General features: G+C 35.3%; 1 protein-coding gene across 1 annotated transcript; it reads right to left on the reverse strand.

Moving 5' to 3' along the window:
• Positions 1 to 751: 751 nt before the first annotated feature.
• Positions 752 to 17,388, reverse strand: LOC577200 (ras-related protein Rab-2A). The gene is made up of 7 exons (XM_777444.5): positions 17,257 to 17,388; positions 12,576 to 12,647; positions 10,161 to 10,228; positions 9,300 to 9,382; positions 8,556 to 8,648; positions 6,941 to 7,121; positions 752 to 5,919 (listed from the first exon to the last, which is right to left on the reverse strand). The coding sequence occupies exons 1-7, from the start codon at positions 17,300 to 17,302 to the stop codon at positions 5,824 to 5,826; spliced, it is 639 nt and encodes a 212-aa protein (XP_782537.1). The 5' UTR covers positions 17,303 to 17,388; the 3' UTR covers positions 752 to 5,823.
• Positions 17,389 to 17,755: the final 367 nt, after the last annotated feature.

Raw genomic sequence — 17,755 nt, forward strand, 5'->3', positions numbered from 1 at the left:
TTCTATTTGAAAACTGAAACAGTCGACTATATTTTTTTCAAATGTGAGATGCATTATCTTTGACAATGCATCATCCTCAGCTATGCAAACTATACATGTCAATATTTACGAAATGTTTCTTGCAATAAAATTGAATTGTCTTCACTTGTCTGATTTTGAATGTGTCTTATCTGGCTTTTAAATTGTTGGATGATGAGAATAGTTTTGTCTACCAGGGCAGTACTTGAAATGGTGTTGTATTGACAAACATAAATGTCAGAACTCTGAATGACACAAAGTTATATCTTAATGATAGGGTTTCAAAATTTGTAAACAGATTAGAAATATAAAAACGATACATAAACAGCCCATTTTTCAAAAGATCTTTTTTGACAAAGATCCATTTCGAATGTGAAAAGTTCTGTGGGGATAGATTCACTTATTTTGAAATATGGAAAAGGATATAAGCGTACAAAAGTTGTAAGTGATCATTATATTTTCAATTTTGTTTCTTTTTAGTTTTCATTTGGTTTTTCTTTTGAAACTTCACTTATTGTATGCTCAGAGCCAGTAGGGCATGAACTCAGAATAACCGCCCTTCTTACTCTCAAATCATAATTCTTTGAAAACATATTAATCAGTTCTTCTAGGCTATTGTGCTGTCCACTACACTTCAACATGCGAAATACATGTACTACCATTATAATGCAAATTACATTCAACCGACGTATCAATCAAAGATTCCAAAACTTATTGCACAGGAGATTTTTTCTTTTTTTTAACATATCTGGTTTTGGTGACCAATTTTAATCATCTTCCATGCCACAATCATCGTTAATCAGATCAGATATACAGAGAAAATACATAGAATGAATCAAAATGCATACATCTATCTAATCACTAGAAACAATATAGCATGGTCAGGCTAGCAGCAAAGTACTTTCAAGAAGTGAGGTTGAAATAATCCAGTCCAGTATTCACAAAAAGTGTCCCAACTTTAATACCGTTTTAAAGAGGCCAGAGGGTTAAGTTACCGGAAAAACCCGAAACTTTCATGCCCATGAAATGTTCATTAATTTCACCAGTGGTTCACAAAGTAATTGAATCATAACGATTGTTTTGGGGTTCAATTTGCGAATGTTTCTTGGTTTGAAAAACCACTTGTTGGCAAATCTAGGAAGTTTCATGTCACAAGAGATTATGATTTGATGTTAGTCCACCTATTTAAGAAACACCAAGTGTCGACCTCTTCATCAGGTGAAATTTACTGTTAATCTGTAATAATATTTACAAACAAAAAAACGTGTTGTGAAATCAATTTCTCATTTTCATTTCATGACTGGATTTACGGAGCTTATCAATTTAGAATTACAGAATTGCAGTAACTTCTACAGGGGAAATATTAACACTTTGCACTACGCAAGTTGGCGCACTATGCTAAACCGGAATTAAATCGGGGCCCGGGTTCTTAAAACTTGTTATCAATAACAAGTGCTACAATTCTATCACATATCTGCTCATAGCCATTAAAACGCAAGGATTTCAGTAGCTTATCAACAATTGTAGCATTTTGTTCTTGATCACAACTTTTATGGAACAGTGCCCAGTTTTAACTTGGCCTGTTTCTACGAATCTGGCAGGAAATTTGGGTCTTTTGTGGCGGATAGAGGCCAACGGGTATAAACTATGAGAGAGCCAGATTATATGGCGTAGAAATATGTTGACATATATCAATATTTACATGTACAATATAGTAGTTTGTAGTCCAGTACAGAATATGCATATAAAGCTTTTGAAATCTGATATAAATTTGTGCAGTTTAACCCGGATCTGAGGAGCATAAAATGAGAAACTTGAAAGCAAAGAAGAATTGTCTATGATATCTTCATGTTCACTATTCTAATGTATCTGAGAAAGAGCTTAGATCAAAGACAGAATTAGATTAAGACAATTACTCTTTAAACTGACCTCATTTTCATAATAAATGCAAGTATTCACCCATATAATATACATCTTGGAGCATAAGTACGCTGGATTGATAAACAAAAGCCTATTAAATTCCAATAACAAAACATTGATCTTTAAAAAGTATATATCTACTCTGCCCAGGTGGCATATACAAATAAGTGATGAAGAAAGAAAACAGGAATAATACTTCTTTTATAATTGCACCTATATATATGTATGCCTTTCTCAACTGGGAAAACAAAAATCTGAATTCACTATGGTTGACAAAAACCAGATGAAAAGTTGGTATTAACAGTTTCATAAGGATACATATGTTTTATTATCTTTTCTTTTTTTTTGGAGAAAGGTAGTTACGCCACTTTGACTATGAGCTCGAGTAATGCAGCCCACTCTTAAGGTTTGTTTAAAGTTAACAAAGACAATATTACACAAATTTATTGTAGCACAACAAAATCTGACAATGATGGGGAAATAACCCAAAGATAATGACTACTGTACGTAGAATGCTGCAAAATTGTTGAGAAATTTTGGACTGCAATTGACGAACCAGTCTTTACTTTATAATGAGAAGTGAGATTACTGGTTTTAAAATCTAGGTTGCCTGAATATTGTTTCTACGAGTCTCTGATGTATAATTAGATCAGGAAAGAAACTTGTTTCGTTTATTTTTCTCGATTGGTAACACCAACTAACACGTACAATGAACAATTTTTTCACACTAAAAATATGCAAGACTTTTCCATTTCGACCAATAACCAAGACAACATTATACAGTGTACATTTTAAAAATAAACTTGCATGTGTATAACTTAGTGTGTATGTACAAACTACATTAGATGTTACACCTCCATAAATCAAATTCCTTACAATATGAGCTACATAGTTATGAACTAGAGAGAAAGTGCATGGCCAGTTGATGATACAGCTAATGGCTCTCTCTCTCTCTCTCTCTCAAGTTGGGTTTTACCAAAGGGGCTGGGGCATTGCATAATGGTCTAAACAGTGGTGATGGCAAAGGAACCTGCATCGGTTTAAGGGCGACATATATACAAATTCCTAGCATGCCAAGGGTGGAATATCATATCAAATAGGAGCGCGATATAAATGGCAAAGGGGTTAATTCCATAACAATGATATACATCCACATAAGGCCTTAGATTGGAATAAGAAATAATGAATATTCATGGTGTTTCTCTAATTGTTTTTATGATACACCCTATACCATCAGACACCATAACACACAAAGACAAAGCATGCTGCATTAAGTACTGGTTCGTTACTGTCCCTTTACTTATTTTGGGCTAAACTTAATTCTTGACGAGTCCAGTATACCTTGCTACCTTAATCAGAATGAGATAAACGTTGTCACTGCATCATTTCTGTTTGGTCCACCATGCCTTTGAAGCTACTCAAACGATACGTCCAAAAGCTACCTTGGCCGTTAAGCTGCACATACATTGCACAAAGATTAGGCTCACGTGACAAACTCTGCCGACATTGAGATTTCTCAATACTTTGTTTTTATATAGAACCCTAAAAGTCTAATTATCACCAAGTCAAAGTGAAAAATACTGCCTTCCAATACTAAACTACCCAAACATTGATCCATATATTTCTTATGCTCTAACGAGACGAGCTGGTTACTCTTTGTCAATTTAGAGGAGGTTGCTCCCTGTTTTTTCTCAACTTTGAAGAAACGATAATCTGTTTGATCATTCACAATAACCAGATAATGCTTTTTCCCTACCTCAATCCATTAACATAATAATTTAATAAATATAACACATAAACATCCATGCTACATACTATCGATCAAATTATCTGAGATTCCATAGTTATAGAGAAAAATGGACATTACTACTACATTTTCATGCCGGCTAATCATACAAGTAATTAATAAAGTTTTGTTTGGGGTCATCTCAAGGCATCACCAAGTGCCATATTAATCAATGGTCACTTGTAGACATTCATCATTTTGAGGCGAAATCAATGGAAATATGGTGCATGTCGTAACAGAAACAAAGATGTTCTGATAACATATGCCAAACTTCTATATATCTTACCCTAAAAATGAGAAATCAACAACCATCAATTAATATTCCTTTCACAAGACCTTTTTTTTCCATCTCTTTTTTTTCCCCCATCAATTATTTGTGTGGTCAGTGGGCAAGAAAATGTCAAACTGTCCTTTTTTTTCTTCCACTATGGAATCGTCAGTACTTCCTTTCCATTGCTACCATTGAACTATCAGCCAAAGCTAAAACAAATAACAAAAAAAATCACAAAGCTTGTGTGAAAGAGACATTAATATTTAAAGAATAATATATAATTTATCTTAATTTTGAGACTCTCTATATGGAATGCATGATGATAAGTCTCATAGTTAAATTAATTATTTTTTTTCTTTAAATCATCTATAATCATCTATAAACCTCTTCACCTCTCACTAAAAAAAAAGCATTTCAATCCCTATTTAAAATCAAACCATTGGTTAACCGTCTCCTGTATAACATAATTTTAATTGCATGACACCTTGCTGATACAAAACACTTTGGTTATTCCGCTCCTTTCTCTGTAGTCAGATACAAGATAGTCTACAATCTTAAATATTACACTTGTGACACTTGTAAGTGACACTTGTAAATAATCATGATTATTTGGCAATTGAAAGTTTGTTTCAAAGTAAACAAAACAAGGGATTAAAAGAAAAACTAGGTTTAGTATTCTGTATTTGAAATGCAGAGAAGACAATATGGGATTTTATACACCATTTCTTAATATATCTCATTTAATAGCAGGCTTTAATTCTTATTTGCTTCCTCCAAATCTATATATTGCAAAATAATTCAAATTGAATACATAAACCACAATGTATCTTAGAGGTGTACTTTTATATAGATTTCAGTCCTTGCACAAGATTTTTTTTCTTCAAATTAGTTTTACCTGACTGACAAGTCTGAAATGATATTAGATACCATCATTTCAAATAATAATTCAATAAATTTGTATATTATTAATACTACAAAATGGCTTTACGCCCAAATTCCTTTACGAATGGGGGCGTTTCAAATGTGATCACATAAAACAGACATTTTTATCATGCTACAAAAAGAATCTAGTTAAAATTTTCAAGAAATGCACATTATTACCAGACCACTTGACTATAATATCCACAAGTACATGGCTATTTACAGAAGAATGACATCATGCCCCCCAAAGAGTATTCCGTAAGGACCCCTCATGGCTATATATATATATATAATATATATATATATATATATTTATTTATTTATCTATCAAACTATCCCTTCCCCTCATCCTAACACAATATCATGATAAAGCATGTCATATACAACAGATCACTGTTACCATGTTTATGTAATCTACATGAAATATACACTGCAATATACACTGTGATATGTAATATACCACAGTATTACAGTGCCCTGTGCAGACACATACCGACCTATCGAATGCAGTTGTGCTTGCAGTTGGTGGACATGCAGACAGAGAGTCGATGAACATGACAGTCAGGGGCGCGAGGAATGGGTGCTTAGGGCAAGGGGGAGGGGTTGCTTGGCCTACCTAGGACAGGTACCTAACATGTGTAGTACAAAGGGGCACATACGAGGAATGGTTGGGGGGTAGTAGGAGATCAACTAGAGGGGGGCTGAATCCAGATAAGGGGTACAAAGTTGCCCTAAAAGGTTTATCTACACTCACAGATAGACTAGGAAGAGAGGATACGCGGATATTGATGGGGGCGGACAAAGGCAGAACGCTAGCGGGCAAGGGCTGGGGGCTGAAAATATACTAGATGGAGAGGGGGGCTCCAGATAGCGGAAGGGCATCAGTTTGCAACCAAAGGGGGGTAGATTAGCAGCAGCCCTGGCCGCCTTGTTGCCCCCTATCACCCGAGGGTTGTGCTGGGTTGACTGTATTATGCTGAGGCCCAAGTTTGATTCCATTAGCCTGTGTATGAAGATCAAACGATAGTACAAATCGATAGGGTTACTATTTCACAGAAATACAACAGTTCATAAACGGCCTTCAATATTTGTACTAATGACTGAAGAAAATTGAAAAACAACAACATTGGATAGGGTTTAGGAAAAGAAATCAATAGTAATTGGATTCATAAACCATCTTATCCATAAAGAAAGGTTCCCTTTCCCCCCGCCCCCCTCCGATATCAATGGAAGCACATCCAATCGTGATATTAATTCTAACATCAATCATGATTTACAGAGTATGTTTTAAAGAAATGCTACATAAACAGAGTGTTGCCAATTTCAAAGAGTGGTATTTTCTGAAGGATCACCTGTGTGCATGCACCATATCATGCTATAAAATTCCATTTAATTTCCATGACACCTACTTCTCAAATATTCATACCCCCCCCCCCCCCCAACACTAAATTGTTAATCGGGACCTCCTACTTGCCAGTGGTCACATCTCCCGGAAGAGGCGATTACCTCATTGCTACTGTCAAAGACACCTTCCTGAATCTTTTGATAGATATCCTTGGCACTTACTAAAACTCAAATGAAAATACCTAATATTCATTCCTCCCCCCCCCCCCCACTAAATTCTACAATGGGACCTATTACTAGGCTACGCCATAGAAAATAAGTGATTACCTCATTGCTAATGTCAAAGACACCTTCCTGGATCTTTTGATAGATCTCCTTGGCACTCACTAACACTCAAATGTAAACACCTAACATTTCTTACGTCCCCCCCCCCTTCCTCCACCCCCACTCAATTCTAAGATTGAACCCCTACGTGGCTACGCCATAGAAATAAGTGGTCACCTCATTGTTGATGTCAAAGACACCTTCCTGAATTTTTTTATAGCTCTCCTTGGCACTCACTAACACTCAAATGTAAACAGCTAACATTTCATAACACCTCTTCCCCTCCCCCCTTCCACCACTAAATTCTACAATGGGACCTCTTTAAACTTGGCTACGCCCTAGAAATAAATGGTTACCTCATTGTTGATGTCAAAGACGCCTTCCTGGATCTTTTGATAGATCTCCTTGGCAGTGTTGATGAAGGCTTCCTCAACGTTAGCGGCCGTCTTGGCCGAGGTCTCCATGAAGATAAGACCGTGTTCCCTGGCAAAGGCCTCGCCCTCTTCCTTCTTGACGTCTCGTCTCGCTTCCAGATCACTGCGGGTGGGCAAGAAAGGTTTGTGGGTATTTAAGGCATCGTTTAGCAATGTTAAATCTGAGATGCATGGCCCTACGTGTTATCAGTATCTGTGATATGGTGTAATATTGAGAAAAAAAATTGCGCTTCAAAATGAACATGAAGTGCTTCAAAAAAAAATCTTCGAGTGACTGGTTTTAACATAATCATTTTCCCCAATAGAGTGTAGTGTTATGAAAAACTGTTGGGAAAACGGTTTTCAAATTTCTAATTCCAATCATAAATATCTTGATAATCAGACAGGCAATCGGCTTGTAAAAGTCATTGGATTCCTGACTGACCTAAATGTTTATAATTATGATTGCAGCATGAGCTAAATCAAGCATTTTTTTTAAAATCTGAGGCAAAGATAGCCAATCCCTTCAAAGGTTAGTTGAGTACTGGCTGGTCATGTGCTCACATTGTGAAAGAAACCTGTGGTAGCACTTGGGGGAAAGGTCGATTATGAAATGCATAATGTATATTGTGACGTTTTAGAATGATCAAATGAGAAGAAAGTGACTCTATCTTCCTGAAAAATACATGTGCTGAATAATCGGGAATACGGGAATAAACACAAATGTTTGTCCAAACTTTTCAGATGTTTCTCGTCACCGTTCAAATATTAGGGCATTTGAAGGGCAAGAATTTTCAAGGGCCATTTCTACCATGACATTCTTCTAAAGGGTGTGACACTCAATAAATGAGAAAGCTCACAAATTGTGTTTCATCTTTAGTACATTTTGAAAGGATCCCTCCTTGAGCGATGGAGGTGCTACATAAATAGCCTTAGTTTGTTTCCCCTTTTCAAAGAATACTTCCACCTGTGTATCATGGAGTGCACTGCTTGTGCATGAATTAATAATGATTACATAACTTTCATGAGCACGTATCCAGTATTTTGTCTCTGTGTATTTCACAATTTGGTCTGCAATGACCTTTATCTGCTCATGCTCAGACTGCAACTATGAACTGGCTTATACTGCAACACTTTAAGTTTGTATGTATTCAAGGATGATAAAATAGGATATGCCGCTTTGTATCTCCCAGTTCAAGCAGTTGAATCATTTATTTTGTTGATGAACAGGGGCCCTGTCTAATCTATTTCAAAATACAGAACTCTACACGTGCACTTACACCTGTCTATAAAGACCGCATGGAGGAGACAAACAACAATACCCCACTGTGTACAGGTGGGCTTTCTCAATAGGTTTTTTTTATCTCATATTTAATCCTAGGTGACCTCTACAGACAGGTGGCCTACTTAGACAGGTTCTAAATACAAATTCCTCCCTAGCATGAGACAATATAGGCGACCACTATAGACAGGTGGCGTCTATTGAAGAGACAACTTCAAAGAAAGTGTGACTCTATTGTCTTTAAATCTTTACCTCTTTCCTCTCCCTTCTACTTACCTCTTGTTACCAATTAGCATAATGACCATGTTTGAACTTGAATGTTGGCGAGCGTCCTCTAGCCATGTCGTCAAGTGATTGAATGTGTCTCGCCTGCAAAGAAACAAGGTTACAAGTACAGATCAGTGATAAATTTCTCTTGGAAAACATTGCTGTATCTGTACGCTATTTCTTTCCTTATTTTGTTTTGTTGTTGGGGGAAGGGGATGTTTGGAATGAAAAATAATGTTGAGGAAACCATTGGCATTGCCCCCCCCCCCACCCCTCAACAAAAAATTATGAAAGTGCTGTGTGTTTTTTTTGCCCTTTTTAATCAATTATACAAAATGTTCCTTCTGTAGCCCCTTAATTTTCTTCAATTGAATTCTAAAAGAACTTTTGTCATTCTAATGACCATAGTTTTTTAAAGAATGTAATTACCAAACAAAATTAGCGTGCTGAATACAGATAAAACATTTTTTATGAATGTTACAACAGTCACAAATGCATAACGAAAGACAATCTGACATGGATTCTATCAAAATCTGCTTTTACACACAGACCTGCCTATTAAGGCCATTCCAGGGAAACAGATATAAGCGGTCACTATAGACAGGTGGCCTTTGTAGACAGGTTCTACAACACACATTTCTCTCTTGAGGGATGCAAAACACACAGTTACTATAGACAGGTGGCCCTTATAGAGAGGTGTCCACTAAGCCAGGTTTGACTGTTTCATATTATAAAGAGAATATGTTTGCTTACCTAGTGATATCATATACCAAGAGAGCTCCTGCTGCACCTCTGTAATAAGACCTTGTGATGGATCGGAAGGATTCTTGACCAGCCTATAACAAGAAGAAAAAGAAGAAGAAAAAAATAAGATTTGACAAAAACTGAAACTGGAAAACGCATACTTTCAATCTTTAATCTTGCTTTGATCCTCCAATTCGATCCCCAGATCCTGTAATTACCATCTCATTCAATGAAAACATAGTTTAAACAATTTCCTGTTGAAAAGCGGGCATACAGGTGTTTTACAATGCTATTCAATTCTAGTTTACTCCTTGAATGTATTACTTTCATGTAATAATAACAATATTCTGGGTTTATATAGCACTTATTACATCAACGATGTCTCTAAACACTTTACAGAGAGATATACACCCTATGATTGCATGTCTCTTTGATTATTCATACTTGTGGTACAAAAATGTTACAAAAACTCTGTAAAATTACATAGAGAATTTATTATTATATGCTATAATTACTGTATTACTGTAAAGCGCATAGAGAAACTTCGGTTTATTATGCGCTCAATAAATCTATCTTTATTATTATTATTATCATCATCAAATTATTCCATGTATATATATTACGAATTTGTACACCAAAAATCATACTGTACATCAATAGTAAACATAAATAAAAACATTTAAAAAAAAGAAGAATTGTATTCAAATATGAAGGTTGGATATCCTGTCTTAGCTGTCTATCATTATCAACTGAAATTTTCATCACTTATAACAAAAAGAAAAGCCCCATTTCTACCAGGAAACTCTACCGATGAGGAAATACTTTCATTTTACGAAAAATAACGAAATAACATTTTGTGTAAATACTTACTGTATCCCATATCTGTAACTTGATTTGTTTGCCATCAATATTGATCATCCGTGCACCAAATTCAACACCTAGATGACAAAAGAAAGGGAATTTGCTCAATGCATAATTTATTTTTAAAAATGTGTTTGCAAATACTGTACATGTAAATCTTCAGTCTGTAAAATGCGTCCTAGAAAATATGAAACCTGAAAACACATTGTGGGAAAACGATGAGCTGTAAAAAGCATTTGGTAACACAGTCAAAAGTTAGCATCACATGTACACATACATGTAGCATTATGAAAATTTAAGTTTCAAAAGATGATTACAATAATTGAGGTTGTATTACGGTAACCGCATTTTGTATGCAAGATTTCCTTTGTGTGATGATGTGCATTTAAATCTAAACAGTTACTAAAAAATATAGGTGAATACCCATTTCCGGGATGACAACCTTAAGTTTTCCAAAAATTAATAAATATCCCCCGAGCAATGGAAAAAGTACCCTATTATTGATTTAAAATGATGCCCATCGTGAGAGAAAAATTACATATTCTAATGGTTTATTTTCTGCCTTACATGTATGTGTAAGACCATAGTCCTTTCCCCATTATCAAAAAAAGTGCCCCTTACTTTGATTATTGTGAAAATATCACCAGATTTGCTGCTTTGCTTTTTAAAGCTGCAGTTCTAAAAAAAATGCTGAAATCACTGTTCATAAAGATTGCAGACTTATTTAAGTACAGACTATGCCCTTTAAACTTTTACAATGGATAATAACACCACTATCCTTTATTTTATGAAGATGGCAATAATGTTGCCCTCATTATTGAAGCACATTAAAACAATCTTCTCACTTGGTTTGAAAGTTTAGATTTCCTACTTTCCTTCATGTCATGTTCGGTCATGTTCATGTGATACCAACATTTTCAATCATGTTCACCGTAACACTCAAATCTGGCGCAAATGGATTTTGACATTTTCAAAACAATGTTGCTCAGTGAAGCGTGTGTGGATTAATGTAATCAATGTATCATTTGAAAGCAGATTACTTCTACTTTATGACAAGCAAGGAATCATATTCATAAAGCTGATAGTGTTTTCATGATATCCGTTTGTTTGGGTGTTTTTTCTTTCTTCCTGGGACACGCTGTACATCAAGGTTTTCCTAGAATGTCAAGACATTTGTCCATTTACATGTAAACATTCCAAGTTACCAACATCATTTTTTTTATATTTAGTATTTTTCATATTTATGGTGTATTACACGTCTGATCTTCTATACCCACTTAAAAAGAAACAATTATCATAGAAGCTTTTGTTTCACTTTAAAAAAAAATGTGAGTACATGTATTTCCATTCAAGAATAGACTTCTCTACTAGGCATGTACCGAATATTATACAGAAATTGCTCTTTTTTTTGTTATACCGGTACTTGAGCTGTTGAATATTATTCCCGAAATAACTTGGACTGGTTTTATCATTGAAAATGCATGAAATTCTAAAAGCAAATCCTAATCAATTGGTATCTCAACAATTAAACGGCGGGACCCACCTGCCCCCATAAATATAAAATAAACTGTCCCTTTAATCATTCATTCGATAATAGTAGGTCTATTGCAGTAGATGTGTTAAAGCCTGAAGGAATTGATTACTATAAGTTATGGGTGTAGTATATTAAGTATGGAAGTCCCACCTACACTGTAGTGCTGAAGCTGGTCTGGCTCATTAATTTCTACAAAAATCCCTACCACGTTCCAGACTGGTCCCAATACTCGTTAAGGAACACAATTAATTTCATCATTAAGATATTAACACCTGTGAATGTTTTTTCCACTAGAGGGCTTTGCAACACATATTACAATACTTAAGACTGTAGACAGGACTGTAAATATAGTAGAAAAATACACTTCCTAGGTATAAATACCGGTATTGATGACAGAAAATAAGCTTTCTCACAACTGTTCTCTACCCGGACTACTACCAAGTTGACATTATTCTTGATTTTTAGTCTGTTTGTGTCTGGCTCTGCGCAAAACTTCAGTCCCCGCAACTCTGAAAACGATTCTGGTTCTGAGCTACAACACTAGTCCTATGATCTCATTGATAATGCCAAGGAGTCTCTTTGACCAATAGTAGGCTGTATTTTTTACTTAACAATATGTACACTTAACAACTAAATCATTCATATCCCTTGTAAATTTGATGTTTTTGTGTTTTTCTTCAGTCAAGAATGAAAGATGGACCGATTGAATTACATGTAGGGCCTTTTGATAAATAATTTCAGATGTTACCTTTAATATGACATAATCTCAAGAAATCAGGACAAATCTATTTTTCACACACCTAAAAAAAAAAAATTGGTAAGGGTATGATTAACTGAGTTGTTAACAGTAAATTATTAGAAAGGTGGGCCTCAAATAATAATTATCTTACCTATTGTAAGATCGTGGACTGGCTGGAATCGTTTGTCGGTGAACTGTAGGAGGAGGCATGATTTACCAACACCTGTGCATGGGAAAAATAAACAGACATAGAACATTTTAATTCATGATTGGAAGGCAAGTCATTAATCCTGCTAAATTTATATACAGACTTTAAGCAAAAACTGTTAAACTGTAAACTTTTGCATATTTGCATAAGTGGTCCACATTCAAGTGCTACAAAATTAAAAGATTTGTAGTTTGTTAAAAATTTCTTGCTGTGAAAAACTGAAAATGCCAACGGAATGGAACACATCGAAGAAGAGACCACCAACTATACACATACTGTAGTACAAAAATAAGTTACAAGAAGAAGTGATAGGATCTAAACAGAAGGGTAAAATAACAGTGCAATACATGACACTTTATAAATTCTGAAGAAAAGAATTATGTGCACAAATAAATTGAAATTTGATTGATACATGTATTTAGTTGAGGTCCATAAAGAACATCAACAAAAAGGGAAAATCAAATGATCACGGTCTTGTTACAAATAAATTGACGCTCAATTAAACTTTTCTTTTTTTGAGAGAACAATGAAGAATAAGGATATTATCAAAAATAATATTGTTAGTGACATTCGTTTGTCTCCCAATGTATGGGATCAAAAGATCATGACGTTTTGTTATGAAAGATATTAATACAAACATCAGCAATTTGATCCTACCATCTGAAAGTCTAAATCATTCTTTTTACAAACAGAGTAATATCATTGTACAGTTTTCTGACAAAGCTCGAATGCGTAATGTCCATTCGACTATTGTGTGCAATGAAGCAAATAGACTAGCACATGGTGGGCTGAGATGCCACGCAATGGCACAGATGTTGTCCGCTTACTCCTGGCCTGGGATTCCAATTATTCACATCACAGGTCAACAGTAGAAGCTGTAGAATACTATGGGAATACTCTTTTTTGCCCTTGATTTAATTTTTCTTTTCTGGTATTATTCCCAAAACGCTCCTAATTATACTGTACATTGTTTTGGTATGCTTATAATAGCCCATTTTTGTAATATAATCTAATTTAAGGGATAAATCTTTAAGTGCCATGTTTCAAATGATTTAATTCACCTGTTATAAATAATTGCATTTCAATGATCAGAATGCAATTTGCATATATTAATTGTTGCTAGGTCGGACAAGCATTATGGATTGTCCTACTTAACAATGCGTAATGTATGCAATTCCCATTCCGACTATTGAAATGTAACAACAAAAGGAACATACATGTATGAAGTTAGAGCTTTGTTCATAATTGTAATGAGTCGGTCAATATCTCTGAAAACATTTATTTTTTGGTCTTGCACAATATTGGAATTGAGCAAGATCAACTGTGTTCACGAGTCATTACATAGTACCATTACCCAATACCATTGCACAATGTATCACAGAGTTAAATTAAAGATAAAGACCAGTTATGGTCATGCGATCGAATTGTGAAAGAAACGTTGTGGAATCAATCAGAAAAGGTTTATCATCTAGCATAAGTGTTGGTGTGTACTGCAAGGTTCTGGAATCATCAAAATGATAAGAAATTTGGCCTAGTCTTGGTAAAGTTACAAGCACTGTACACAGAAAGATGTATATGGGACTACGCGACACGTGCATGATATCTATCAGGTCCAAATAGATATAATAATTTACCAAATATATCAATTAGAAGGCGGTTTCTCAGCGAAATTTGTATGATCACGTACTAGTCAAAACATATTCTTTCACATGATTGGTGATAAATGCTTCCATTTCATTTTTTGAGAGGGGGGCATTTCCAAAACTGGTCTTACCTTTATCAGGCATAGACTAACAAACAAAAAACCTGCAAGAACACACTCACAATGATGATATTTTAAGCAGTTCACTATGGCTTGATGAATATTCATAAGCATTTGTCACTTTCTAATGTAAGGTAATTACCTACACACCCTGTGGTGCTACTTGATCAATATTCATAAGCAATCTCAGCCCTCAAGGCTCTAATTTAAAAGGATATCATTTATAAACACATATCTGAAAGTTGGCCCCTGTTTTGAAGCAGAAAAATCATGAATTATATATTTTGTGAAAAATTGACAAAAAAATAAGCAAGTTCCAACTTCTATTCAGAAAATAAAGATAACTAATGATACATGGAAATCCTAAAAACAATTGCTAATTACATGTACATGTATGTACAACTTGTATAGTGTTCAAGAGAAAGGGTTTTCGCATTTGATATTTTACAAACAAATTACTGTACTCGAAATATCCGTCGCTTTTTGTATGAAATGGACATACATGTATATATATGTATCTCAATCTCATAATATAAAAGCGATTCGGTAACATTGCCTCGGTAGCAAAATCCTGGGTTTAGCTCATGATGATGCTGCAATGATAATCATAAACCTCTAGGTCAGTCAGGAATTCCATGACTTTTATATGCCGATCGCTTGTCTGATTATCAAGATATTCATGAGTGGAAATCAAATTGTTATTGTTTGTTTTATAACACTACAGTCTTATGGGGGAAATGATGGTAAAACCAGTCACTCAAAAGGTTTTTACTCTTTTGAGTCACTTCATGATCATTTTGAAGGGCAACTTTGTTAGGGCTTCAATATTACACCATATCACATACACTGATAACACGTCGGGCCATGCATCATTATTGTCTTCAAAATATTTCGTCATTTTAAAATTGAATGTATGTTTTTGTTCATTTTTTTTCCTTCTTTTTAATATCGGAGCTCGCTTGCTGGTGAGCTATAATGTCAAACATGTGTAAAGAACTTATCAGACATGTACATGCAAACTCGAAACGGGCCTACCAGTAATCATAAGTCATAACTCATAACCACTCAAGACTTCAGCTAAAACGGCATCCAGTCAACAGCGATGGCGGTTCAGTATTGCAACCCCTGTTTTCACCTATTATCAGTGGCTGTAACTGTAACTTGTTAGCTGTATAGACTCGATCCAAAAGCCTACAGTATGGTGGTGTGACCATAGTTCGTGCATGACCTAAGTACGCTATCTCAAAAAGTTGGTAAGATTTAGAAAACCTGTTATCACCAATGGAAAGAGGAACATAAAAATACCCAAAGACGGTATTTTCTCTGTAATTGGGTGTGAAATTATGACAACATTGACAAAAAATCAGCAAATTTTGCAGTCATTAATTAGCGTCTATTCGGAAAAATTATTAACTGACCGATAATGATTTGGAAATCTTCATTTTGAGAGCATATCCTCAAAATTGTAAGTAAGAAGTGGTACAAACTGATTGTATGATATCTTGCCTTGCAAATTATGAAATTACCTTATTTCTGATGGACATTTTTTGATAAATCAGCTGTAAACTCCTGTGCCTTAAGTTAAGTCTCGTTGTTTTTATGACCTTTTTAGTTGCAGCGCACACGCCGATCGGACATCAAATTTTTATATCGCAATATCTCCGGAATCCTTTGACAATTTTAAATTTTCTAGTTAAACCAATTTGTAATAAACTTTGACGTTCAGTTGGTAATAATTGAAATAGGGGTCTAAATGAATTTGTGTAGAATATGAGAAATCATAGATCAAATATTACATCTTCTAATATTTTCTAAATCCCTGCGGACTTTGGTCAACCCTTCATACAAAGATCAGCAATGCATGACATTTTCATGATCCGGCGCGCGAGGGTATAACACATGTATAAGGTAAAGCGTTTTTTCCAAATCTAGCGCGCGCGTTGTGCATGAGAGCGTTTTCAGACCCTCGAAATGCGTGACGTCACGCCTAATGCGTGACACTTGGTAGCTCTGCATATAGCACAGACAGTGTATACTGTAGTACACTAGTCTAGATGTACTTATTCTTGGTGTCAGATATCACACATACATAAGTCTTAAGAGTTAACACTAACTCCAGCTATCCAGGGAGCTCCGCTGCCAAAGGCATGTCAGAGCTCCAGAGCCTGCATAGGAAAACGATTCAAACAGCGGGTTGGGGCACACATTTTTTCGAAATGTAAAGAAGTAGAAATGACATTTTTGACTTAAAATGTTTTAATATGTGCCGCGCATGCGTACTTTCTCTTCGCCATGTTGAATCAACGATATACAACTTTAACATGGGATGAATTGGGTTAGGACGAAGAATCACCCTTTTTCCAATCGAAGACTTATTCAAATTTTAGTTTCAAGTGGTTGAACGGATGCCCAGGCCAGAGGAATCACTAGACTACTTTACATTACAAAAAAATGTGACCCAACCCGCTCCGCTGTTTGAATCGTTTTCCTAGATCTATGCAGGCTCTGGAAGCTGGATGGAGCTCCGTTATCACACAATATCAGCTGCTAGGTGGATCTTTGAAACAAAGAAACTATCAATTTAACAATTGTCAAGTCTATAATTATGACTTAACAAATCATGTGATCATGAAGCAGCTGCACACAAATTTCACAATGACATGACACACACTGCACTGACAAACGAGACAAACGCAGCCGGGTGGACACCCATTGGAATTGCATTGGGTTGGCACACTACACGTTTATGTTGTTGATGAATACGAAATCTGCCAAGACGCAGAGAATGACATTCAAAACTGGCAATTACACAAACATTTTAATTTCAAAATCGACCAAATCATGCAGAATCACCCATCTTACCTGTATCTCCTATAATAATGTATTTGAATAAATATGCGTACGACATTTTGATGGAAAAATCGTAAAATTCTGTTCAGAATACGATTCAGGCTGTGTACGGCTTATGACGTCATCAGTCGGTTCAACGTGAACATAGTGCATTGCGCCTGCGCATAAAAATTTAGCCCACAATTTGTTGTTTGTTTACATTTATCCTAAACGTTGCAAAATATAGATTTAACGTTAAAATGTCGTACTCCGTGAGTTGAATCAGGCTAGCTAAGTCTCGGGAGACCTTGACAACAAAGAGAACAAAGCAAAGACACTATGGGAGAAACTAGTAGAAGAGTGAGCTACGTACGTCACCATATTATGCTTGAAGATTTTGAAGATGAAAAAGGGGATCTATATAATACTCCTCACTTAGTTGCATTCGGTTATAGCTTGCTGAGGGCTTGAAGTATCTTTTAAAAAAAGGGTTTCCTCGTATGGTTAATAATAATAATACAGCATTTATTAT

Source organism: Strongylocentrotus purpuratus, unplaced genomic scaffold, assembly GCF_000002235.5.
Source record: "Strongylocentrotus purpuratus isolate Spur 01 unplaced genomic scaffold, Spur_5.0 spur5_scaffold_8, whole genome shotgun sequence".
NCBI classification, from domain to species: domain Eukaryota; kingdom Metazoa; phylum Echinodermata; class Echinoidea; order Camarodonta; family Strongylocentrotidae; genus Strongylocentrotus; species Strongylocentrotus purpuratus.

Excerpts from the sequence above, each read along its gene's own strand:
- LOC577200 (XM_777444.5), bottom strand. The coding sequence starts at position 17,302 with ATGTCGTACGCATATTTATTCAAATACATTATTATAGGAGATACAG. Across the intron at positions 8,649-9,299 it reads TTGGTATATGATATCACTAG|GCGAGACACATTCAATCACT; the intron begins GTAAGCAAACAT and ends GTTTCTTTGCAG. Across the intron at positions 7,122-8,555 it reads ATGCTAATTGGTAACAAGAG|TGATCTGGAAGCGAGACGAG; the intron begins GTAAGTAGAAGG and ends GCCCACCCGCAG.